At 38.4% G+C, this 27,736-nt stretch overlaps 1 protein-coding gene across 1 annotated transcript in view; it reads right to left on the bottom strand.

Annotated features, from left to right (window-relative positions):
* Window positions 1-27,736, bottom strand: part of CDK19 (cyclin dependent kinase 19) — a 130,713-nt gene that overhangs the window by 99,127 nt on the left and 3,850 nt on the right. The window contains exon 2 of the mRNA XM_082480431.1: window positions 12,797-12,872. Within this exon, the coding sequence (XP_082336557.1) occupies window positions 12,797-12,872 (76 nt within the window). The remainder of the gene's footprint in view (window positions 1-12,796; window positions 12,873-27,736) is intronic.

Below are 27,736 nucleotides of genomic sequence, written 5' to 3'. Positions count from 1 at the left end.
AAGGAGAAAAGGCTATTAAACCAAAATATAAGTAACCAACTCACCACAGACCACACAAGAGAACTGAACACTTTAGGACTTCACTAATGCAAAAATGACTGGTACTTTTAAGGGAATGCTCTGACAAGTTATATTTCCATGTATTTCCACTAGTATGCAGAACAACACAGAAATAATTATATGAATATCTGATAAGCAAGTAGATGGCATTTAGAGCATTAACTAGAGTAACCAGGAGTATTAACTTTAACTATAGAAGAGATGTACAGGGGTTTTATTTGTTCTGCAGATTCTGCATTTTTAGAGGGGACTTCAAGGCCACATAATTTTTGCAGATTCTGCATTTTTAGAGGGGACTTCAAGGCCACGTAATTTGGTAAGACAGAAATGGAATGGTTTAAATGAAGGCTTCTATAGCAGCACCTTATACAGCAGCATTCATAGGAGAAAGATAACATTTAAAATAATCCCAGTGGGACAGGAGTATAGATCTGTTTTTCAGGCCCATCTGTGTTGAAAATAAAACAAAGACATGAGTTCTGGAAGAACCGAAGAAAGAAAATAAAAGCCCGAAAATGGTCTGGATTTGAGATGCCCAGAAGAAGGAAAAAATGAAATAATCCATCTGGCCTCAGACTGAAAATCTGAACAATGGAGATAACTGAAAAGGATTAAAACTTAAAATCACAGTAGAATTCCTTATTTAGACTACAAGGCTTTGAGCAACTTCAGTGGATTTCAGATGTGGAACAGTGCAAAATAAAATTTAATAGTGGTAAAATATTTTTTACACCACAAGTATAATAGATAGACTGTAAATCTGCAAGGATCACCCATCCTCAGAAAAATAAAACAGACTAGATAAAACCTAAGCAAGAACATAATCACTAATACATAAAAAATAACATGTCCAAAAAAAAGGAACAATTATTAGTCTGAAGAGCAAAGATACTAAGGCAGATGGGGATACTGAACAAACCTTGGAGTTTGGTCAGAGAGAGATCATTAATCACAGTAGTAAGAAGCTTTTTTAGAGTAGAAGCTTAGAGAAGTCAAACCAAAACGGATCCAAGACAGGGCTAGTGGACAGGAAACCACTGTATTGCTTGTAAATATTAAAGGCACCTGGAGATAAAGGGAGAAGAAAGCAAAGAAAATAGTGCAAAAGGCAAATGAGGTAAAAAAGAAACCAGAGTAATCTAATAAGCAAGTGAAAATATGGAAGGACAATGAGAGCTGAGAAACAAACTCTGCAGGGGCCGTGGGATGGGGTAAGTTCATTAACACAGAAACAAAAGCCAGAGGCTTCCTCAAATATCTTCAAGAACTGGCATCAGATCTTATATTTCATAACTGCCTATAATTTTTACTGATAGCTTCTTTCAATATGCTGTTCACATATTAAAAAAAACCTGATGACTTTTTCCAACAGAACAGCCTGTCTGGACTACCCTAACTTCTGTATCCTCAGGTGGCTGCATATGAAAAAGCTCAAGGTCAAGTATACTGAGCATACACATATACCCATTATTTAGTACATGTGCTACATGCAGGGACTAGGCAGGTTTAAGGAAGCATGCTAACAGTGCTAATGAGATAGGAAAGATGAGCATGATGCTCTGCCTAGAAGGCAGGACCATTTTGCCAGTCAGATGGCCCAATGGAGCAAAGAATAAAACCGTGATGTTCACACCTTTCTTCTCAAAATGCAAACTAATCAAAGTCTACATAGTAACAACCTCACACTGTAAGCCAGCATACAAGATGCATCACAGAATCAAAGACAGCCAGGCTACCCATTTAATGACTATTGTACTGTTAACTACAGTTTGGAAACAGGAAAGCCTTCCCTGTGTCTCAAAATCCCCATACAATAAAGTATCAAGTCATCATAAAGACACGAAAAATCTCAGCAAGATACAACGGAAGCGGTATTTAAACAGAGCTATTTTTCAGCTTACTGCAAAAATCGACACAGAAGTTCACAAGAAAACAAAGACCACACTGAAACTTTGAACATAATGAAATTCAATGAAGTCAATAAAGTTTTAGTAGACGGTAACATGACATTTTGCCTTCAATAACAAAGCTGATTACAACTTACATACAAAAACCTGCAGAGCAAAATATGACTGTAGACTAAATAGGCTATCCACTTAGCCGTACATAGGGATGAAACCAATGCCAAACAATGTATTGAAAAAAAAAGGAACTTTTAAATTAACATTTGATCAAGGCCTAAAGATTTTTTCCACTGATGTTATATTTTCAATCCAGCCACAAAACATCGCAGCTGAAGCTTTAGAACATACAAGTGTATGTTCATGTGTGCACACACACACACAATCTTGCAGGGGGTATTTAAGTTTGGCAAAAAAGTATTTTAAAATGTCTTTCCTTCATTATCTGCAACTCTGTTGTTCTTTACCTGAGTGATAAAGCAGCTATTTGCTTTCAGTGCATTGCTGCCTACAGTTTAACCTGAAGAAGCTTGGCTTTGCTTTTTTGTTCATCTCTGTTGAAGGTACCGTCAGTTAGTTTTGCATTTGTGTGTTCTGAGAATACTCAGTATCTGGAGTGAACAGCAAATTCAAATAACTGAGCACTGAACACCTACTTTCCCTAGTCAGCTGCACTAGGAATTTGGATCATACCCTAACCGATGTCAAGTACCAGATTTGTAGAGAAGCTTCTTCGTCTCACACTGTGTTAGAATGGGGTAAAAACTTGCTTTTTCTCCTTCTTTTTAACATACTTGCCATATATTTGTTGATACTGCTCTCTTGCTTTGAGCAGAGACACAAGTTCAAGAAAAGGAAAGTAACCTCTGTATGAAAAAAAATAAAGATTCAAATTTTGTATTTAGAAACCAATGGTGTGCTAAACACAGTACTTCCCTTTTCCTTTCTCCTCTGCATGCTCTTTTTTGTTGCTGTTAAATTGCTGAAGGAGGTGGCTGTAGTTAGACAATGGAGCTGACTAGCTGCTTCAGATGATGCTCTGCTTTTGTAACAATTACTCGACAAAAAAAGCTATACTTCAAGCTGTGAAACTTTTCATAAACATTACAGTGTATTTATGGGCTGATAAGAAAAAAGTAAATTTAATTGATTAAAACAAAAATCTTTTATTCCACAGATTTACTACGTGTTACTACTTTTTTATTTAATGAAGTTCATTGTTCTTTCAGATACAATAAAATAAAATAAGACAAAAAATGTCCACAGAACCATTTTGAAGAATAACCAAAGCAAGAATTCAAGTACTTCCTTACACAAAAAGAACTTAAATTACACAGATCATACAAGATTAGGCCATGTAACGCAGAGAGCTCTTATTCTTCCTATGGCATGCAAAACATGAGTTATCATGTAGTGGAACCAAAAACCTCCTTCCAGCTGATTTATACTTATAAAATCACAATGCACAGACACTTCTAGCCAACACATGCCTTAACTCTCTAATAAAAATCCCTTAAAAATTTTTTTTTTTTTTTTAAAAACTTACACTTATTTCACTACCTCCAGCTATTGAAAGAGGGAGTGGAGCTTCAAAGTTTCCACAAACAAATCAAACAATCTTTTCTAATTAGGTAGTAGAGAATTTATGAGGAGATTTTACACTGCCAAATATTCTACACATTTATATTATTTTGGCAAGGGAAAAGAAGTTCTGACATTCAAAAGGAATCTCCTACAGCAAATGTACTCACGGACACAGACCTTTTTAAAGCCATGTTTTACCTAACCTCACCTTAAACAAAGCCAGAGACCAAGGTTAGAAACCTATTTTTCTACATGACAATAAATATTGCAAGCTGCTGCAATAGTCAAGGTCAATGAAAAGGTCAATACAGTCAAAGCAGAGGACTGGTACCTGTTATGAAATTCTATGTAACTGTACTTGAAAAGAGCCAATGGCACTACAAATCTTCGAAGTGTTTTATTAATACTGAAAAGTTACCATCATTATTGCTGTACAGCTGATCTTTTCTGCATTCTTAAGAGATGCAGAGACAGGTCAAACAGGTTAAAAGGCCAGCCTAGTCCGCAGTCTCAAATTAAGTAGCTTCACATTTAGTTCACTTGACTAAGCGGTTTCCAACCAGGGAGGTGAGAGCAGCTTGTGAGTGACCTGCAGCACCTGACAGAGGTAAAAGCAAAGAAGCTTTACTAGGTCTACCAGCAAGGCACGACGCATCCCCTTGAATGTCCCTGCACCATGCTGCCAGCAGCACTGCTGAGAAGCACACAGCAAAGGCACAAAGTGCTTCAAGACAGAGACAGTGAGTCCAGCTGGACCTCCCTGCCTCAGCTTCAGCACCACACCACCACAGACCCCTGAAGCCGAGAGGAGGGAGACGCAGCCCCAGAAGAGCTGCCTACATGCAAAGGAAGGCCACTGACAACAGGGAGGCAGAAAAGAACATAAATACACTGAGACAGAGCCTTGCTCAAGAGAGCTGAGAAACACAAAAAGGTTACAAAAACCTATTGTTTAATCTATAAGGCTTCTAAAACTCTGCCCACCCTCAGAAACTGAGGATGCCAAAATACATGTACCCTCTAGCACTTTGTAATGTACATTGCCATCAATAGGCAAAAGGCCTGAGAAGAATCTGTGCATGCTAAATTGCCCGAATGAGCTTTCAGTAACTCATTTAACACTATTTTAGCCTGGACCCATAAATGCAAGTATAAACACAAAGGCCAACTAACGCTCCCACTAGAGCCCCACAGTGTACTGGCACCATTTCAAGGTCTCCCAGAAGGAGCGGCCTCCAGCAGCTTCACTAACAACCAGCACACACAGGCACAGGATGTGGCAACTAAAATGGTTATGTTATGTGTCCCAGACCCAGCATTCACACAGGGCAAAGCTGCAGCAACTCAGGGCACTCTTAAGCAAGGCTGGGAGAGAAATGCTGCTGGACTGTGGCTCTACTTCTCACATTTAAATCATCTATAATAGCCTAGTCTAATTTCCACACACACACAGAAAAAAGGCTACTGAGCTATAAAAAGAAAATCCTGATATAGAAAAAAATCCAATGAAGTTCAGAATCAAGATCACTATTTACAGAGAAGATGGCTAGAGTTGGTAATTTATCCTTGGAAGAGGGGGAAGTTCTTGGTGTTGCAGATGGGGAGAAAAGCTGGAAGGACGGAGGAGTTGACAAAGAGCCTCCTAGGACCTAACTCAAGTCACTGGTTCACATGAAACCTTTAGTAGTAGTCATCTTTGTCCACAGGCTGTGCTTTAGGGGGAAAAAATTGTCTTACAAAAAGACATTCTTGAACTATTCTCTTTAGGGTTAAGAAGAACTTCAGAGCAAGACTGTATTCACCACAGTACGAGTAACTGTTACAAATACTTTGTTGGTTCCAGGAAATTTTTACTACTGTATTTAATATACTTACGTGGAACTGTCTCAGTAAGAGAACAGCCAGAATACAATAAAGACACTCACTGTTTTTCAGAGGAAAACTGAACTTATTTTTCATTTGTCACTGATTATTTTTTTTTAAATATGAGCAACTCATACTAGGAAACTGTTGTAAGTACTAGATTAAATGTGTGTTTTGGTGACAAACAGACCCAAAAAATAAATCTGGGAATAAAGCTCAGACCCTTCAAAAGTTTTCCAAGAACGTTGCATAAGATACCCAATTTCAGTGACCAGTCAGGAACCTCAGAAGAGCAACTCAGGATACAAGAGGGACTTCCATCTTTTATTGGAACTTATCAAGCCAATGTTTCTTCACTGTATTTCACCGTCAAATAGTGTATAATCATGCTATTTTATTAGTACAAAATGCTTATCTGCTTATGAGGAATACATCTTCAAGGCATGGCTCTATTTCTACTAAATGGACAGAAATACTAGAAGATTGTATTATAGAATCACAGAATCTTTCAGGTTGGAAGGAACTTCTTGACATCTAGCCCAACCTCCCTGCTCAAGCAAGGTCAGATACAGCAGGCTGCCCGTGACTGTGTCTAGTCGAGCTTTAAGCATTTCCCCAGATGAAGACTTCACAACCTCTGGATAACCTGTTCCAGTGCTCGGACACCCTCACAGTAAAGTAGTCCCTTTTCATATTCAGATGGAATTTCATGTATTTTAATGCGTGCCCATTGCCTCTCGTCCTGTCACTGGGCACCACTGAGAACAGTCTGGTTCCCAGTTCTTCATTCCCTCCCATTAGGTGTTTACATACCTTGATAAGAACCCCCAAGCCTTCTCTTTTCCAGGCTAAACAGTGCCAGCTCTTTCAGGCCCTCCTTACATGTCAGACACTCCAGTCCCTTCTTCATTTTTATGGCCCTGCACTGGGCTCACTGCAGTTACTCCACATCTCTCTCATACTGGGGAGCCCAGGACTGGACATAAAACCTCAAGTGTGGCCTCAGCAGTGCTGAATTATAGGGGAAAGATCACCTCCCTTCACTTGCTAGCAATGCTCTGCCCAATGCAGCCAAGGATGCTGTTGACTGTCTTGGCCCCGAGAGTGCATTGCTGCCTTGTGGTCAGCTTGCTGTCCACCAGGGCCCCTCTGCAGAGCGCCCAGCATGTACTGGTGTGTGGAGTTATTCCACCCCAGATGCGTGACTTTGCATTTGCCTTCACTGAACTTCACAAAACTCCTCTCAGCTCATAACTCCAGCCTCTTGAGGGCCCTTCTAAATGGCAGCACAACCATTTGGTGAATCAGCCTCTTCTCAGAGTTTTTTGTCAACTGCAAAATTACTGAGGATCGCCTCTGTCCCAGTGTCCAGTTCATCAATGAAGATATTGAATGGTATCAGCCCCAGTATGAACCCCTGGGGTACACTGCTAATGACGTGTCTCCAACTGGACTTAGTGCCACTGATCACAATCTTCTGGGCCCAACTGTTCAGCCAGTTTTCAATCCACCTCATGTTCCACTTACCTAATCTGTACTTTGTTAGCTTGTCTATGAAGATGTCATGGGAGACAGTATCAAAAGCCTTACTTAAGTCACAATAAACAGCATCCACAGCGTTTATCTGACTCGCCAAGGCAGTCATCTCATTGTAGAAGGCTATCAGGTTGGTTAAGGACAATTTCACCTTTGTAAATCCATGTTGACTACTCCCAATCACCTTCTTGTTCTTCATGTGTTAAAAAATGGTTTCCTAGGAGGATTTTATCCATTGCTCTGCCAGAGACTGAGGTGAGGCTGTAGTTCCCCTAATCCTTCTTCTTGCACTTCTTGGAGACAGGAGTGCATTTGCTCTCTTCCATTCCTCAGGAACCTCTCCCAGTCTCCATGATCTTTCAAAGATAATTAAGAGTGGCCTCATAATGACATCAGGCAGCTCCCTCAGCACCTGTGCATGCAACCCATCAGGGGCCATGGGCCCATGTATGTCCCGTTTGTTTAAGTGCTCCCTAACCTGGTCCTCCTCCACCAAAGGTAAGTCTTCCTTGCTCGACCTTGTTTCTGGTCTCAGGAGCATGGGATTCCTGAATGCTGGTCTTCCCAGTGAAGACTGAGGCAAAAAAGTTATTGAATACCTCGGCCTTTTCCATATCCTTTGTTCCCATTCACCAACAGGTTCATGTTTTCCTTAGCCTTCCCTTCTGCTGTGTAAATCCTTTCTTGTTGCCCGTCAGGTCCCTTGCCAGACTTAACTCCAGGTCAGCCTCGGCTTTCCTAGCCCCTATCCTTGCAAGATCAGACAACTCCATATTCCTCTTACTGTGTTACCGATCCCTGCTTCCACCTCATATGCTTCCTTTTTATGCCTGAGTTCAATAAGGAGCTCCTTGTTCATCCATGCAGGCCTCCTACTGCATTTGTTTGCATTCCTACTTGTTGGGATGGAACTTTCTTGAGCTTGGACAAGGTGATCCTTGAATATCAACAAGCTCTCTTGCATCCCTCTTCTCTCCAGGGCTGTGTCTCATAGGATTCTTCCAAGCAGATATGTGAAAAGGTTGAAGTCTCCTCTCCTGAAGCCCAGAGTTGTGATACTGCTTTTTGACATGCTCCCTCCACTTAGGATCCTAAACTCCACCATCTCAGCCAAATAAGCCAATAACAATAATCACACCATAGCTCCTTAAGGTGTTCAAGCCTGAAAAGTTTCTGAGGATTTCCAGATTAACCTCTACTACCACTCAGCCTTTGGTTTCTGCAATTCCTCATGTGAAAAGCAACAGATAACCACACTTTTGAAAGTGACTTAGCTGCTACAATAAGTTCCAATGGAGATAGTTGTGAACAGTTTGGAGTCCAGCACCATAAGCCTAAAACCCACTGTCCAAATCAGTCACCAAATTAATCTCCTTTTCTAAATAAAAAAAATGAAATTCATGGAAAGACAATCTACCGCTTTCTCCCACACTCCTTTTACTAATACTCATAATGAGATTGTACTTTTCTTACACTGTTAGCAAATCTTAGAGATCACAAAAGTTCTTTCACACTCAGGTACAGGATACACGTCCAGGTATTTTGAAAGCAGCCATTGAATGGCACTGATTAAGAAAAGGCTTACATTTTTCTTTTCTCTGAATTAGTTTTTCCAAAAATCCACAATTAGAAGTTTATAGTCTCTTCACTATGGAAAGCAAAGTACTTGAAGTAACCAGCACAATCCTTTCACAGGAAGTAAAGCTTTTGGGACAAGGTATCACAGATAAAGCTCTATTACCCTGGTGCTTTTTTGATGAATAAATACAAAATTCCATTACTGTTAGCTGTTTGCAGACTTTTAAAGTTATAGGTATTGGTTCTTAACAGATGATGGCGGAGATACTTCACAGGAAAAAAACAGCCCTAACAAATAATACCCCTCTGGTCTGTTTCTTCTGTTTCCACCTGCCATTCTAAGAATGCTACTTAGATAATCTAAGTAAGGAGCAAAAAGTAAAACACAAAGGCAGAATTGAATAAAAGTCTTCCTTTCCCCAAAGAAGTAGCTAAGTTACCTTTTCAGCAGAATGAAGAAAAACTTTTCCCAAAACACACGTCAGATTATTTACAAATCCAGTTTATTATCCTTGTCTATCTCCACACTTAGAATCATAGGGTTGGAAGCGACCTCTGGAGATCATCTAGGCCAAACCCCCTGCCAGAGCAAGGCCACCTTAGAGCAGGTTGCACAGGAACGCGTCCAGGCGGGTTTTGAATGTCTCCAGAGGTGGAGACTCCACCACCTCCCTGGGCAGCCTGTTCCAGTGCTCTACCACCCTCAAGGTAAAGAAGTTCCTCCTCATGTTTAGGTGGGACTTCCTATACTCAAGTTTGTGCCCGTTACCTCCTGTCCTGTCACTGGGCACCACCGAAAAGAGCCTGGCCCCATCCTCCTGGCACCCACCCTATAAGTATTTATAAGCATTGATCAGGTTCCCCCTCAACCGTCTTTTTTCCAGACTAAAGAGACCCAATTCCCTCAGTCTTTCTTCATAAGAGAGGTGTTCCAGTCCCCTAATCATCTTGGTAGCCCTATGCTGCACACTCTCCAGCAGTTCCCTGTCCTTGAGCTGGGGAGCCCAGAACTGGGACACAGTACTCCAGGTGCGGCCTCACCAAGGCAGAGTAGAGGGGGAGGATGACCTCCCTCAACCTGCTGGCCACACTCTTCTTGATGCACCCCAGGATGCCATTGGCCTTCTTGGCCACAAGGGCACATTGCTGGCTCATGGTCATCCTGTTGTCCACCAGGACTCACTTGATTACATTCAACTCTTTAGTTTCCTTCTTTCAAATCAAAAGATATAATAAAGTTCTTTCTGCATCAAGAAATCTATATCCTCACCCTAATATCCAGTAGCATAATCACATGCTCTTTTGTTATGCAGGCTTCCACTGTATCTTTAATCTACTTTGCAATGAATATGCTCTGATATCCGACCTCCGTATGGAAAGGAACAGAGTTTTCTTAAAGCCTTAATGTCTAAAAATGTATTTTATTTCTCTTCCATCTTCTACAATGCAAACTGAATTAAAAATTTCCTAGAGCCATTTTGTCTATAAATAGGTCTAGCAATTCAGGAATTTTTTTTGCCCACATTACAAAAAGAATTAGAAACCCCACCCTGATGTTCAAGCAATAAGGAAAACATTTCATCCATCACTGGTTCTAAAATAAGCTAATACAAGTCTTGAGCTGAAAGAGGCATCACATTCGTTTACTAAATCATGTAAATTGAGAACTCTGTATTTCGTAACTCTCATTCATATTTTCCAGCTCTACTTTTCAAAAATGCTGTTGCTTAACCCCAGCAATAGCCTGCCCTGTAACAAGAACACAGAAATAATTGGCATTTCAGTTACCTTCAGAATAGACCTGAGTTACAGGAAAGAAATGAGCTTTTTTTTCCCCTCTCTCCACAATTCTTTATCATATAAGAATCCCCTCCAGTATTTTCATATTCAAGACAACAGAATTGGCTGAAATATGGATTCCTTCAGCAGGTATTGCCCTACAGTTGAAAGAAAGTAATCATCACTTGCCGGAGGAACCACTGCCTATATGACGTTTTCACTGACATAAGCCTTCTCCCATGAAGAGCTCATATATGTTTTTCAAAGTCCTAAGCAACGACAGACCAACTTGATCTGTAACGTCAGAAGAGACGTCTGCTTTTTCTCCTAGGGAAAGTTAGCCAGTAGATGTTGTTCTGAGTGTCCAGGCAATATTACACACAAAATGGTGTTGGACTGCAAAACTGAATGCCTTTTCATTCCGCAATGTATTTCTTGAGCACATCATCAAGTGTCTTCAGGTTATAGAATTATTAAAGTATTCTGAACGTACACACAGAGAACCATGTATACCAGTGCTTCTTTCAGTTTCTCAGCTTCCACAGAATATGGGTGGGGGTTTGGTTTGGAGTTTTTTTGGATTGGGGAGGGTGGGGGTTGTGGGGGTGGGGGGGTTAAATGTCAAAAGAACTACTCAGGGCATTTAAACGTGGCCTCTTTTTAGGCCCATAATCTTTATTTAATCAGTAAACATTACGTTCTTTGTTACCTAAGCCTTTAAATACAAGATTAACTATTAATGCATTAATTATAAGTCTGCTTCTCTTTATGGAAAATGCACTTGATTCTGCTTGTTTCTGTATGACAAAGTTCATATTTCTTTTTCAACTATTTCACCTTTACCTTTTTGACACTTCTAATATTTGACCAACCTGAAATTTCACTGAGGCAAACAGTGATTTACTACATTATCTCAGGTTATAGACTTTCACAATAAAGTTTGAAGAGTAAAATATAATTTGAGGAAGAATTACAGGAAGAACCATTGAGAGGATTCAAGCAACTTACACAGTAGTTGTGAAATTTCCCAGGCTGTACTGAGCTTTGCACAAAGCTTCATCAATTAACAAAAAGTTTAAAAAAAAAAATAATCAAGACTGAATGGTGATGTATCATCAGGGGAAAAAAATAATTTGACACTATATTTCCTTGCAATATCGTGTCCAGGTATGACAGAACCAGCTCCATACCACAGTGCTGTTATGACAACAGGAAAGCCTCCTCCAGACTATTCCACATATCATCTCCATAATAGTACAATTTAAAAGAGACAAAGGACAAGAATCAAAGAAAAAAAAAAAACCCTCAATGCTGCTAAAACCGACTTCATAGTAACAAGAATATAGTCTAGCACTGATATTAAAAGAGGCTTTCTTATTTCTTCCAAAGGCAGAAATATTAGCAAAAAGGTCACTGGCTAGATTCTGTGTAAAGTGACTGACAGCAATGCAGCCACCTCTCAAATCCACGAGTGACCTTGACCTTACAGTGACACTTTAAAAGGATAGTAGTTTTATCTGCTAAGTCTCTTCATCCAGAATTACCATGGGCACTACACTAAACACAATACAGTAGTTTGTTCAGTTCACGGACATCATGAGTTTCTAATGCCTCACGTTGCATTGCACACCTGATTGCTGTATTTCAATGTAACGCCACAAGATTATAAAAAGCTTTACACACAATCCTAACACACATTTCAACAGCCCTCAGCATAGTTACATCATTAAAACAAAGTAAATATTTAATCAAGCAAGCACAGTTCTTTTGCAATGCAAGAAATTCTTGCATTACAAAATTTTACTTGCTATCCAGCACTTGGACAGTAATGCACATTTTCAGTCATAAAATAAACATTTAACAATTAAATTCTACCTTCATATAAAAACACCTAACTTTTACCACCTTTGAAGGAATGATAGAGTACTACTATGCTCAAAAGCATGCAATTTCTGAATCCATTTTTTCCTCTTAAGACACACATAATAAAAATACAATTAAAGCTGGGGTTTATTTTGCTATGAAATTTCTCTGTACTTAACAAAACAAATAATGAATGAGGAGAACAAAGTGTTCTCAGATACTAAAGAAAAGTAAGCTACCATTAGGCTGAAATAAAATGTTATTAGCAAGCTGACTTGTAATGGCAGTTGTAATCTTTCAGAACCTTTTTCCTTCATTTTAAAAACATCCCTTTTAAAATAAATCATTAAAAGGTTCACATGTATTTCCCTCTCAACACATAGAAGCAGATAAAACAAAACTATACCAGAAAGAGGCATTACTATTACCCAGCAAGAACACCTCTTTTCAATGAAAAAAAGAATAAAATGTACTATTTAGAAAGCATTTTAAGAAAAGCTCATGTTTGAATAACTTTCATGCTTGCACACTTTAAAGAAAGCATTTAGATAATCTTTATGTTAATTCAGAGAAAATAAAATGTCTGTTGAATAACAATGTCAGTAAAAATACTTTCATTTATGTACACTTACTGCAATCTCTCTACAGGCCGACATGGATATCCCTGTACCTTCAATTTGCTTCAGTGCATACTCCTTTTCATCTTTTCTGTACACAAAAAAAAAAAAGAGAGGAATATTTTTAGCTCTGACTTATGTTACATCAATCAATACAAGTGCAATGATTTATTTTAACTTGGTCTGGATCAAGAAGCTGAAAAGTCAATCTGTTTTTATGCAAAAATTATATTTAAATATTAGAAGCAAGTTTCCTTTTAACAAAGACTTCAAAAATTCCAAACAAAAATTCCTGCATAAAGAAACTTTGTTAACCTACATCCATTTCTCTCTGAAACCATACAGATGACTGCAAGTATGTCTACAGAGAACTTTGGAGGACGCTTCTCCTGAAATTTTAGGATACTGTCTACCACCATGAAAAAGTCACACAGTTGTATCCCATGCCTGGAAAACTCTCCTAGAAATACTTAGAAACCACACTGTTATTACTTGATTTTACGAGCCACTGTCAATCCACTTTTACTTCTGAAATACTATTATTTTAAACTAATTATACTTATATAATAAGTGCTGCCTACTGACAGAGCCCTACATTGCCCATGAAACTGCGTGCTCTGAAGTAAAAGCCAGAGAATGTGAAAGTGTTCAGCCTGAACACAGTGGTATCCAATAAAAAATAAAAAATAAAAAATAAAAAATAAAAAATAAAAAATAAAAAATAAAAAATAAAAAATAAAAAATAAAAAATAAAAAATAAAAAATAAAAAATAAAAAATAAAAAATAAAAAATAAAAAATAAAAAATAAAAAATAAAAAATAAAAAATAAAAAATAAAAAATAAAAAATAAAAAATAAAAAATAAAAAATAAAAAATAAAAAATAAAAAATAAAAAATAAAAAATAAAAAATAAAAAATAAAAAATAAAAAATAAAAAATAAAAAATAAAAAATAAAAAATAAAAAATAAAAAATAAAAAATAAAAAATAATCACAGCTTGAAGAAGTGATTTAGAGGGAAGACCAACAGAACAAGACAGTGAAGCAGTATCTCAAAGCCCTCGCAATACAACATAACCAGCTTACTGCCTACGGTAAGGTTTGGCAGGATTCAGCTGTCATCAATAGATGTTGATAAGCACCAATAAGCACAGTGCTGACGCACTTCTGCAGACTCACCAGTTACAATTCAAGAACCCACAAGCCCCCATGCAAATTCCCTCTGGCCTTTCTGATAAACAAAATGGTTTGGGACTGGAAACTGAAGTTTTGCTACGCTGAAAAATTAACTTGAATTTGTTTCAGCCCCTCTGGCTTTTAACTCCACCAGGCATGTGTCCTGCCCAACTCCAGCCTCCTTCCCACCCTCCATGTCTGAAATTCATGGGATGAGAAGTGGTTGAGTGGAGGAATGTGGGGAGGGGATGAGATTGACCAGAAATTGTAACTGCCTACACAGATTAGTAACTACAGGTGATCATTTTTCTTCGTAATTTTCAGTAGCAGCTAAACCCACAATGCCTATCTATTGTTAAATTTGTGCTTGGCTTCCATTTTGCACTACGTTTTGTGAAGCAAAAATGAGACAAGAAAAATTCCAGATGTATTCTGACTACACATGATAACTTAGAGGGCTGCAAGTTTTGCAGACAGTAACTCCACCTCTGAAGCAGGAGTCACTCAGCAGCTGTTCCAGCTGGGAAATCTGAGTTCTGGTGCTGCACCTTAACTCAGAAATACTTGATATTCATTCCTCTCTCAAACAAGCACTTACATGAAATCTTTGGAAATCTTTTAAAAGATATTCCTTCCAAAATTTTAAAAAAACCAAACAAACAAACAAAAAAAAAAACCAGAAATTTGGCTGTAATCTGTTTTATTTGAAGTAGGGTGTTTCAATGTGTTTGGGATTTGGTGCAACACTGATCTTTAAGGAAGCACAACTGAGCATGTTCAGCTACAGGCTTGAAGGGCCTCCTTCTCCAGATAGGTTTGGAGTAATAGAAGATCCTTCTGGAGCTGAAACTGAAGGAATGGGTTACTTTGAGGTGACCTAAGTGATTCTGGAACTGCTGAAGAGAGAAATACATTCTCGTTCTACACAGATTCTCCATGGAGAAATGAGAAGGACAGCAATTTACAACACGCCTTGCAACTACCCCCAAAACATTCACCCATACAGATATTTAGATGCAAATCTTAACCACCAACACACGTGACAAACAAACATAGCAAGACTAAACCCTTCTCTTCTAAAACAAACTTTTATGCCTCTATGCTAATTAAAATGCAATAGCCTCATATCACATTATTTTAAACATGTAACTTCTGAGTCTGTACTTTGTGGGGGAGGGGTAAGAATGCCCAAAACTTTTCAAGGGCAAAAGAAAGCCTAAGTTACCTACTACACGTAGGCCAAATACTGCATTAACAGCTCATAAGACCTGTTCACCAAGTACAGTTTCAGAAGCAACTTCAGAAGTGGACATGTCTGCTTCCTAAGCAGAGGGATTCACCAGGTTCTACTAACGCAGTAATTCAGATTCCTTCTTTGCTCCCCACTGAGCAGTCCTTTGAATTAGTCATTTAAAAGAACCTGTCTCAAGATGTAGAAACAAGAAATGTGTAACTTTACAAGTAATAAGCTCATACCTTACCTCACAGACATTGCTTTTGATTTCATTAAATAATCCAAATTTTCAAGAATAAATACTAAATGCCCATCCCCTCACATACACGGTTCTGCTATCTATGCAGAAGATTTATGCAAACTGAAAAGTATTAACTCTACAGTCTCAGAAAGCTATCTGAGTTAGGAAGACAAAATTATATTGTCCGTAGAACCAAAACCAACTCTGGATATTTAAAACTGGTCATAGCTTTTGAACTATGGTCATGTTTAAACTACACAGTACAAAACAATCCCATGCAGACGTATCAGCTTGAATCCGAAAACACTACAGCACTGCAGTATACCCTTCTTTTGGCACGTCTACTTAACCAGGCATAGCACCCCACTGATACTGCTACCCTTGAACTAGTTACACAGATGCAGGCACTGCATTGAGTTACTTAGACCTTCACAGACTGAAGGTCACTGCGCAGACCGGGTATGCCGTTTGGCACACTCCAAGTCTGTCATCGCTTAACAGCCAGCCACTCGACGTGGGATTTTGAGATACAAATGAGAAATTAGGAAAGATGTTTAAAAGAAAAATAAACACCCCAACAGCTTAAGGTATTATAGCACATGGGAAAAGAAGGCAATCTTACTGAGCTGCAAACAACATACTTCTAGGACACTGGGTTTTGTGCACATTGAGCAAAAACAGGGATAATGAAATACTTACCTAAAATAAATGGGTATCAAGGATAAAGAACTCCAAAGATACCACATTCAAGATCTCACAAAATGTTTTTTTACCAACAGCTACAGAATCATAAACACAGCCTCCTTTAAATATATAAATATCACTTACTTGCTTTGGCAGAAATGCAAAGTCTACATGAATACTTTTCCAAAGTTAACTGTTCTTATTATGGAAACATAATAGCTGTTTAAAGCACTTTCCAAAAGATCTCCACCAACCGGTATTTTAACTAGTAATATTTCCTATTTAATAGTAATCTCAAGACAATTTGAGAAAGAAATAAATATATTTAAAATGTCAGTACAAGTCAGCCAATGCACTCTGATGAAATACACAATTCTGGTTACTCAATAATACAGTATTAAATGGCCAAAGAAAGAAAAAAAAGGTACTTTATTAGCTATTTCCCCATTTGTAAGAATTCAATAATGTCAAATGGTGTGTGTGATAGGTGAGTATACTGTTCAACTCGCTAAAGACCTATGCTCTTACAAAACACTTGAGGCAGGGGGAAGTATTTCTACTTCATGTTGAATATACAGAAAAACTCTAGTGAACTTTGAACACATTTCAAGAACTTGTACAGAATTATACAGCAGGAAAGTTTTCATAAATCTTTTTCTGACAGATCCTGTATCAGTACATTTCTCACTAAAGAGCAGAGCAAAGCGTGATGAAGTTTAAAAACCAAACCCGAACAACAACAAACTACACAGCTCTGGTATGATGCAAAAGGCACCTATGCTAGGGACAGCCAAACAGAAGCAAGGTCTTCATTCGTAATCATTTTCATCTGGTCCACAGATATACTGGCTTGGGAGAAGGCCAGGAGACTTGAAGGTCCCACTCTGTGGGGCTTTGTCTGAGGGCAGGGAGCAAGTGGCATAGACTAAGGTTTAATCAAATAGGTTCCATTAAACAGCCGCCCCAACCTAAAGGTGGTAATATGCTCACTGAATCTGAGCAAAAAAAAGCAAAACAGAACTAAAAGGGAAGTCTATTCCTTAAGAGGCTGTGACTTAATTTTTATTAAAGCTTTTCAAAATCGATGCAGAAGAATTTGCCTGATAAAACAGATAGAACATCACACCACGACCAGACTTCTCCACGCTTCAAGCTCCCTTATCCAAAACTAGCGGTAAAGATTCAAATCAATATTGTTTCTAGTTCCAGAAGCATTACAACTCCTGCTATTTTAAGAAGGATTAACTTTTTACAAAAATGAAACTGCTGATATGAGATAACCCCATCCTGAAAACTTACTGACTCTGTATTTCAGACTGCCGTAGGCAGCATCCAAATGAAAGGGTCCTCACACCTACCAGCAATAACTGAGAACATCTTTCTGTTATAAAAATCCATACCAGTGTAAGGCTGTAACTTGTCTTTGAGATTAAGCTTCTCTCCTTCACCAGTAAATATCTCATCTTGCAATCCTTAAGGTTAATCTTAACATTTTAATTTGTACAGTGTGAAAGAAAACTCAGTCCTCTTGCCCCCCAAAAATTTACTCAGCTGGCTTATGTCCAATTGCAGTATTCAATGCAGAAAATGGAAACATGTTTACTACTTCCTCTGGGTAACCCTTTCGGTTTCCATTTTCCAAATGCTTTGAAAAGAATAAAAAGTAACAAATCCACTTTAAATGGGAGCAGTTCAGAAGACTTAGAATAATTAAAACATTTCAAAGGAGTTAAACTGTCTTAACTATTGCAATTGTACTTCAGAGTGCTCCCATCATATGAGAAGGTACTTTACAAACAAGCTAATGGAAAACTAGAAAAACTTGCCCAAGACCATAAGAAAAATAGGAGGATTTGAAAATAGTGCATGGTTCAAACTATTGTTTTATCCCTAATATTCAGATTTTTAAACTTTTAATGATAGTCCCTCTTGAATTCACAGATAATTTAACATACATCCCAACTTCAGAATTAATTATCCACATCAAGGAACTGGCTTGAAAGACTGCAATCACACTGAAGCTACAATTGTGACACTGTTAACACAGATATTAACCTTACAGTACATACTAATAATAACTTTCTTAAATTAAGTGCACAATATCATAAATAAATAATAACAAAAGTGCACATTTTCTTAAACAAATGAAGTGCACCATAAAAACATTCCAAGACCTTGCTAGAAAAAACAACAATTCACCCTTGTATGCAACACTAATGGAATTTAACCATTTGTGACTTTGCAGGACAAAGCCTGGGTACACTACGGAGTTCAGTGTCCTTCAAACACAGCACTGCCTGGAACACAACATTCATACAGATATCTTGTTACGCTCTAATCACTTTGTTTAATTGCTGCCATACAGCACAAAGTTAATCACTCAGCAGGAAATCACCAACAAGAGTTACAAATTCCCCCCCCCCCCCCCCGAGATAAGGCAAAACTATGACACTGAAGTGCACCTAGAAGTTAAATGAAAAACCCTCCGTTGGGTCTGGAACATGGCAGCAAAGCCACTAAATCAATCACATTCAGCACCGGTTACCTTATGCAAGCTGCTCACAGATTTAATTCTATTCATAGAATTGTCAGGCCACAGCCCTGTACAAAGGTAATAGTACCAGTAAAAGTGTTTATGATTGACTGGAAAAAGGGACCTAATCCTTCCCACAAAGCAATGAGTTCTTATGCTTTAGTGTTTTTTATACATAGAGAAATAGCCACAAAACCAAAAGAATTACAAGACGAAAAAAATCCACACATGGCATCACTGGGGTACATGTTATTCAACAGACTAGGAAAGTAATTTTCTTTTATCATTATCCTCAAACCATATCAAGCCTTATCCAGTCAGCAGCTCAACCAGCTCCTTTTCATCCATGCAGCAATCAGCCGCAAATGACAGAAGCTGGGAATCTACAGGTAGATCTTAATTCAGTCCTAGAGAACAGTATACATGCTGAATTTCAATGCACATATTAGTTCATTTTGAGAGCTACATGAGAAACTCTGAATGTGAAACAGTAACGATAGTAAGCAGAAATTTAAAAGAAATCTATAACATCAGTCCTTTTAAAGTTTTGTCTTCACCTTCAAGGGCAGCTGTCTGCTGCTCTGCCAAAAAACTTCACAGCAGCTACAGGTTGTTCCTACAGCCCCATCCCAGGCAAGTCCAATACAACACGAACACCCAAGTTACATTCGGCTGGTTTTGGCCATCAAAAGAATGGATGAAACCAGCAGACTTTTACCTCATTCCACTATGGTGAAAAGTTTACCATTTCAGTAATGTCTGTGGACTGTGTAGCTCACCTGCCTGCTGATGCAACCCTCAGAGGTTTGGTGGGAACCTTCTTGGTGTTGCAAACAGAAGAGCACATACGTGTACGGCACAGGAAAGGACTTCTTATACAGAAAGAGAAGACATGTATGTCACCTCATCTGCTCTAACCTGAGCCTGGACTTTCCTCTTAATGGCAGGGTGGGAAGCCAACCTCCCCAGCAGGCAACGACTACACAATCTTTAAAAGCTGAGCTTGCATCTTGTCTGGAACATCATCTAAAAGTAAAGTTGGGGAGTGGGAGCAAGGCAACAAACCTACACCAAACAGGACAATCTTTACTAAGCAATATAGAAGGCACTATAGTGAAAAGAGAATCTCCAAGGCTGATCTGGGTAAACACAAGTAAAACACGTTTCGGAATGGAAACACTATGCTACACATCATACTACATTTCTGAATCTTTTGTTTCAAAGTCCTTATAATCTCAATTGTCAAAAAGGGGCCTGAATGCTACACAGCTCATTGGTGTCACTGCCTGACGATACCCACTAAACTCTGCTTGGTGCCCCTCCAAACATCCCAGGTGACACCAGCTACCTCAGCATATACATACAATAACACCAGAAGGCAGCACTTCTCTTTATCTTCTGCCACCTCCAAGACTTGAAGTCCATAAATGAAGCCCTTCTGGAATTTATGAATATAGCAGAAATAAAGGGCTGAATTTTGTGGTATTTTAGATGTTACTCTTCTCAAAATGCAGTAACACCAAATTCCTGAACACTAAGCATAACTTCCTCCTCCATTTTCCAATAATTTTGTGGACTTGCATAAATGCATGCCCAAAAGAAGGCTAACTCAGGACTTACAATACAATCTGAGAATTGTTAAAACAATGATACTGTTTGGTTTAAAAAAAAAAAAATTAAAAAATGAGAACTTTTAAAATTTTGTTTGATGAAATTAGCATTCTAAAATTAAGTACTATAAACATTTATAAATCAGCAGAGACATTCTAATATAGAACAACTGATTGCAACAATTAGCCTTTTTTAAAAAATATCTGACTTTCATTACATACATTATGAGAAACATGCAGGAGAACAGCTACACAGAGCTTAGCCTGCTGGAAAATCTGGCCTGTTGCACCCATATAAGAGAGATCATATTAAAAGCACCATCGGCATCAGTTTATGAATAGACACTCAGTGTTATCACAGCACCCTATTAGAAGTTGCACTATACCCAGATTTTGTTCTATCATCTATAGAATATCCCCAGGCATACCTCTAAAACCAGCTGTTGATATGGCTACCCTTCTATTTGTTTATTCCTCTGTAAACCAGTTTATGAACTCCAGAGGAAATGTGCATATTAAAGAACAAGGCAAGTTCTTAAAGCGATGCTAAGCTACTTGCCACTAAACACAACACCCCTATATTGTGTGCTTCCACAGAGTCTCACAAAAGATGCTAAATACCTATTAAAAAAAAAAAAAAAAACAAAAAAAAAACAAAACAAACCAACCTACCATAGGTGGTGTGTTCTTTATGTATGTTAGGACAGCGCATTAAAAAGACAAAACAGTGAATCTGAGCACTGATAGGACTTTTTTTTTTTTATGTTATTAAAAGAAATTCCTTTACCCAGCTATAATTTCATTAGACTGGGAGTAGAGGTCTCTTTAATATCAACATGAGAAGACTGGAACTATTCCAGCACCATTACACATAACCTAACCATATCCTCTTCTTTTTTTTCCAGTAGTTTCTAATTCAGAAAATATAGCCTTTACGCTGTAATAATAAACTTTGTATTTGTAAGGAAAGAGAGCACAACTTCAGTCCCTGCCACCCTCACTCCAAATCTACTGATGAAGATTTGGAGACCTCAACCAGCTACAGGGTTGTTGCCATTGCTAAAATTAGACTGGCTCCAAAATATCTGGAGTGACCGAGAGCTGTGAATTTCATACAAGTAGGTTTACTTTATAACAGATCAGCATAAGCAGACTTGACAGCCTGTTTATAAAGGTAAAAACTGAAGTGCTCACATTAACCTTGAAAGCTGCAAAATTATTCTGCTGCTCCAGGTAATTTCTCCCAGCATTTGCTACAGTAAAGCAGGGGACAGAGGTGTACCTGATCTTATTTCTTTATAGACAGGCTTGATTACAGATAATGAACAGATGCAGGAAATACCTCCCTTCCAGAAAGGATACTGCATGTCAGGATTTGTTACCTTAATATCAGTGAACCGCAGCAGCAAGGAGAAAAATACCTCTGCAATAAAGAGGAAACGAGCTTTTATTTATCTGTGAATTATTTACCAAGGCCACAGACACAGGGTCCTTTAGAATTTTCTAAAATAGAATCTACCTTTTGTTTCACCAAATCACTTATAAGAATGTTTGTGACTAACTATAAATGTCAAGAACACTAGCTGTCTGGCTTTCAGTAATTTTATAAGTATAGGTCCTAAAGCCACAATGTAAAAACATACTGTAACTACACAGTCCAGCTTAATGTGCATCATGTCTCTCTGTAGTGCTAAATCTTGCTAAATACTACAACTTTGATAGGTGGAAAATTACTATTAAAACACCAAATATTAGGAAGCCTGTATTTCTTCTGGATGTTTGGCAAGAACTTCAGCTTATAACACCAAATGCAGATTTTTTTTCTAAACCATTATAATGCCTTAGGTTCACCTATAGCAGAAGAAAAAATATTGCCTCAGTGTAAGACCTATCAGAAGGACAATGGCCTAAAACCTGCAGTTATTTAGTTTTTCTTTTCCAGCTCATTACACAATCAAATACTTCTTCTCAAGCATATATAAAGCCTGGATTTATCAGAAATATTTTCCACACAAGTGAGCACAATTATTAAAGTTGGAAAGTTGCTGAGTAGAAAAAACACCCTCACAAACAGGTATAAGGACCAGAACAAAATTCTACAAAGTCACCATATGATTCAATTTCATCCAGTCAGAAATGGAAAAAAAGAAAAATTTTTGCTAACGGAGCATCTACATTGTTCCTCTCACTTCAACATCAGGCAATTAGGATTTCACAAAGTTACAGATGTCTTTATTCCAACCACCAAGAGGGTCTTGCTGCTTCCCAAGAAGGAACAAGGTCTTTAGTCACCCAGTTTCTGCCTCCAAGTCAATTGCCTATAGCATTTATTACCCCTTGACTGTAGAATGAAATCAGCAGCATCTTCTACTTAAGTCAGCAGGCGATGAACACAAAAATAATCATATCATACACAAGGTCCAGTTTATAGAAACATGTGTTTAAAGCCATCCTCTCTGAGACTGCCCCCAGTTTGTATCTGGGCTCTTTTTTAGCTCAGAACCCTTATCCTTACATGAGCGATCCAATGCTCCCAGCACGCACAGGAAGCTTTGCCTATTGGAAAGGTTGATCCCAGTGTGGTTTCATCTATAAGACAAATGACCCTAAAACTTTTCAAGATCATGAACTTTGTAGAAAACAGATGACAACTGAAGTAGAACCATGCAGTTATGTAGTAGCCTCATCTGAAAGTACTTATTTAAAAAATGTTAAACCTAGAAAGGACAGAAGCAAATACCAATAATGCCCTTCAGCGATCCATTATTCCAGTAATCTCAGTTCCTCCAATCCTTCTCACAAGAGAAGTCAGTTCTGCTTTCCAATTTAAAAAAAAAAAAAACCAACACAACACAAATAACCCCCCCTCCCCCCAAAAAACTAAAACATACTTATAGACACCAATTTTGCAGAGATCAGTTAACACTATCTCTACATTTCTTTCAGTCTTATAAGATACACTAATATTTCATAAATTCTCAAAAAAATACTGCTAAACCAAAGAATTGTGCTACCACAGAAAAGTCTAAGAACATACTAAGAAATTCAGATACAGAAGTTAAGTATCGGTTGATTTAAAGACCATAACAGGATTCTCTTAATAACAACTCATTTTGATTTAAAACATTTCTGTGCTTTTTTTCTTCCTGAATCTGTTGAGACAGCTGAAGTTCAAAAGAGGTATAATAATTTCTAAAATCATCACAACTAGCATTCTTATCTGTCAATCATCTAACTTATAGTCAAGTGATCCATGTAAACCAAGTCCCCTGAGCTGGGAGGTCTTTTATAAACCTAAGTGACTTAGATACATCACACTCATAAGTCAAGTCAAAACAGTAAAGTTTTTGTATTTGCTATACAAGTAGAAATTGTTTTCCATTTCCTAAAGTCACATGCCGAGTTAGCCAATTTATTCTAAAAGCAGTTGTCCTGGACCCGTCTCAGCATTGCTTCAGGCAAACATGCTGTTATTGAAACAAATAAATCAAATAAATCTTTTTAAGTTCTAATACTTTGTTTCAGTAAGGGAGACTAAAAAAAAGAATTAAAAAAAAAAAAAATCGCAGCCTGTGTCAGTTCTCAAATGTCAGCAAGGAAGCTCAAGAAACAACACATCTTTGGAAGCAGAATGTAAGAGCTGCCAATCACTTCCACTAGCAATCCCTTGATCATACACATGGACTGTATCATCCTCTGAACTGTACATTAAGCAGCAGTGAGCACATGCAAATAGAATCTTATTTTACAATGTAGAACTTAGCAGTTAAAAATAGAGGAGAAAGACTTGGGTCAGAAGGCATCTATGCAAATCAGGAGCTAGCTTAAGGCCACAGAAGAGGCAAACACCTTTTCAGCAGGTATTTTCAAAAGACATGGCAAAATTTAATGTTACTAGCAAATCTCTAGTAAAATTTGGTTAGAACATTCCGCAGAAATTCTGGTTGCTTGTGCAAACACATCTGTAGTGTTCTGAATCACGGCAATTTCTGGGGCTTGGGGTTTTTTGGTGGTTTTTTATTTTTTTTTGTTTTTAAATCATGCATGATACGAAAACACTCATCTTGAAAGTAAATTTATGAACAAAGTTTTCCAATGCTTCTAGCTACAATACATCAGATTAGATTGGATGACCCATAAATACACCAACATACTAAATTTCTATGTCAAGTAGTTCACACGGGAAGTATTCAGCTTCTGACCCAGCCCCTGTTCTACCTTGCTTTGCATCCTCTTACCAAGTGGGGGGCAGAAAGGGATCTCTTCTTCCCCCTCAAACTCTTACCTCCTTTTCCTGTAGCATTATTGGAAAACTCTTAACCCTCTCACTCTGTAACAGGAAACTTCTTATCCTCTCCTTTTCTTTAAAAAACCACCAGTAAATCTTGAGAGCTTTCCCTTCACAGCTTATTATGGACTAATTTAAGCGCAAGTCTCCCTCTGCAACCTTGTCAAGAATTCTTGATCTGTTTTTCTCTCAAACACAACCTCTTCTACATCTCATCACCCGGACTCACCTCCTTTCCTCCTCAAGCTCCTACCACCACCACACCACCTTTGTGCTCACCATTAACAGGAAACAAAACACCAGCTAAATGCCGCTTGCTTTCTAGGGACTGAAGAGATTCCTACACTTGGTTTCAGTAAGAGTACCAGAAAAAAGGACAATATAGCCATGGGAGCAACCATATGCAAGAGCCTGTAGGAAACACTAAAAATTACTCATGACCGCTTGCACTATCCTCTTGAGCAGGAAAGCAGGAAGCAAAGCCACAGTACAGTTACACTCACAGCTCTCAGTAAGGCACAGTTATGAAATACTAATGATCTCTTCCTAGATTTTTTTTTTTATTAGAATGCATTGCAGGCAACTAGTTATACAGGTTTGGTTTAGTTCTGCTGCTCCTCCTCCCGCATATGAAGAGCGGTCAGCGCTAACAAGTGTTTTCAGGATTCACAGGTAAACCTAGTATTTAGGTTTACTTAGCTATTGAGAGATTACATCAAGGCATGAACACCTTCAGCGATTCAGGACGAGGGGCAATGGGCACAAGTTAGAACACAGGAAGTTCCGTTCAAATACACGGAAACAGTTCTTTACGGTGAGGGTGACAGAGCACTGGAACAGGCTGCCCAGGGAGGTTGTGGAGTCCCCTTCCCTGGAGATTTTCAAGACCCGCCTGGATGCAGTCCTGAGTAATGTGCTCTGGGCAATCCTGCTTTAGCAGGGGAGTTGGACTAGATGATCTCTAGAGGTCCCTTCCAACTCTGATGATTCTGTGATTCTGTGATTCTACCTTCCTCAAGATAATTTTTTTTTCTTGATGAAACTTATTATGAAAGTGAGGAGCAAAACACAGCTTTTCAGATACCATGATTGGCAGAGATTTTGCTGCAGAGAAAAGTAATTGTTCAGGATCAAATAAACTGCATTCTGACTTGGGTCAATATTTCTGTGCTTTAGCCTGTCACAGGACTAGATTAGTAAACAGCAACTACAGCTGAAAACTCAAATTACTTACATTCAAGACAATGTCAAATAGAGGAAATAAGATGTAAATACATACACTATTACAGAGTCTCAAGTGTCTTACAAGTATGAACTTGCATGGGTACATAACACTCCAGTTTCACACTTGAGAGTATAATCCTTGCCACATCAATGAGTTGCCTCTCTCTTGACAGTAAACACAACTGCAGTACACATGTACCCATTCCCCTGTGATTTTACTGCCAACACTGTTCACTTGTAGCATTTAGTCAACTTGACTGCAAGTTTCATTTCCTGACACACTCGTGCTATATGACTTCAGTAATTTAAGTTCTGCAGAATACCCATATGGGAGAACAGTACACAAATTATTGCTATATAAACACTGATTTAAAAGACTAAGCCGCTTACCTTTGTCTCTTCTACACTTAAAAGTTTTCTATCACCACAGTGATCTCAGTCATAATGTGACCAAGTGCCACAACATAACCATAGTAGCAGAAATCCCAACCACAGCAAATCACCCCAGCAGAAAGCCCATTTTTTCAATAAAGCCATGCCTCACAGCACACTATTTTTTTTTTCTCTCTTAATCAATATTTTTCCACTTCTGCTTCAAACAAATAAGATTCATCCAATAAAAAAAAAAAAAAAAAGGTTACATGGCCAGGACCACACCCAGCATTCCTAGGCTAGGTGATACACTTGCCTTGGCTACACACTTTGTCCTCCCTTCTCATCCTACGCCCTAACTTCCACTCAACTCTTGCGTGGATTTGGATGCTGTAGCACTTCAGATCTGTGTTAAGAACTTTACATTAATGCTTCTGCACGCCTGTATCAATCCAAGGAGGAAAACAGACACTCGTCTTTATTTAGAAGCTTACAGTACTCAAAAAATAAAGGGGGGGGGGGGGGGGGGGGGAGAGAAGGTTAATTTGTCTCCCCCTCCTCCCCCTCCTATGCCTGTACTTTACACTGATGTTTTTGGACTTGCATCTGTTGCCCAATTTCCAAGAGGAAATTCCGTATTTGGCAGCTAAGGTGAAGCCTGTTTTATACCAATTATTTTGTTTGAAGTTAACGATACATTAACAACAAAACAATCTGACAAGTTACAAATAGTGACTTGTTTGTTTGTTTGTTTGTTTTTAAGTGTATTACTATATTAGCATATAAATCTACACACTTCACCATGTACTGATACATCATACAGTACAGGGCAGTGTGAAACCTTTTATATTTGCTAAAGAGTAATACGGCAGGAGGGTCTGAAGAGGCAGCACCCACTAGTGAGTGGGTGGTGAGCCTGGCAGCTGCCCAGGGTCCAACTCCTGGCCCTTCTGCTGCCATCCTCTTGGAAGCTGATCGCTCTGTCTTTCTGTCATTCCCTCCATAACAAGATTAAGAAGCACATACCTGCTTTTTAAAAGGTGTTTTGAAACATATAGATTAAAAACATTACCTACATAGTTACTTGGAAAGAAAAAAAAGAAGGCCTGTTATTTTATTTTAATAACCTCTGTTGCCCAAACCCAGGTAGTGAGTCAAAGAAAAATAACACAGCCATAGCGTGAGAGAAAGCAGCCAGCTCAATTGTTTGCTTAAAGGTAAGCAGAAGCAGCAGTAACTAGAAAGGTTTTATTCACATGAAGATTTTAGCTTTTGCAAGTGTTACATCTGCTGTGACGGCTACAGAACGAGGAACAGAGTGGCCTATTTTCTGCTTGACTCGTGCATCCCATTATTCCTCACACACTCCTAACGAACCAACAGTGGCATCTTTTCAGCTCACTGACTCGTCCAAACATCATCCTGCAGGTGAGCTGACATCCTGATGAAGGAACAGAAATGCTTTGTAGTGGCCTGGACTGATAGATGATCTTTCCCAAAGAGTAAAGAGAAATAATTCAGGCATATACAACAAAGAAACAGAATTTCCAACCCTTGCTTCATCCTAAAAATTGTCTCCCATGTGATAAGGAG

This window comes from Vanellus vanellus (genome assembly GCF_965231255.1).
Source record: "Vanellus vanellus genome assembly, chromosome: 3".
Lineage (NCBI taxonomy): Eukaryota > Metazoa > Chordata > Aves > Charadriiformes > Charadriidae > Vanellus > Vanellus vanellus.
Note: the sequence above shows the minus strand (reverse complement) of the source record. Positions and strands in the feature narration are given on the sequence as shown.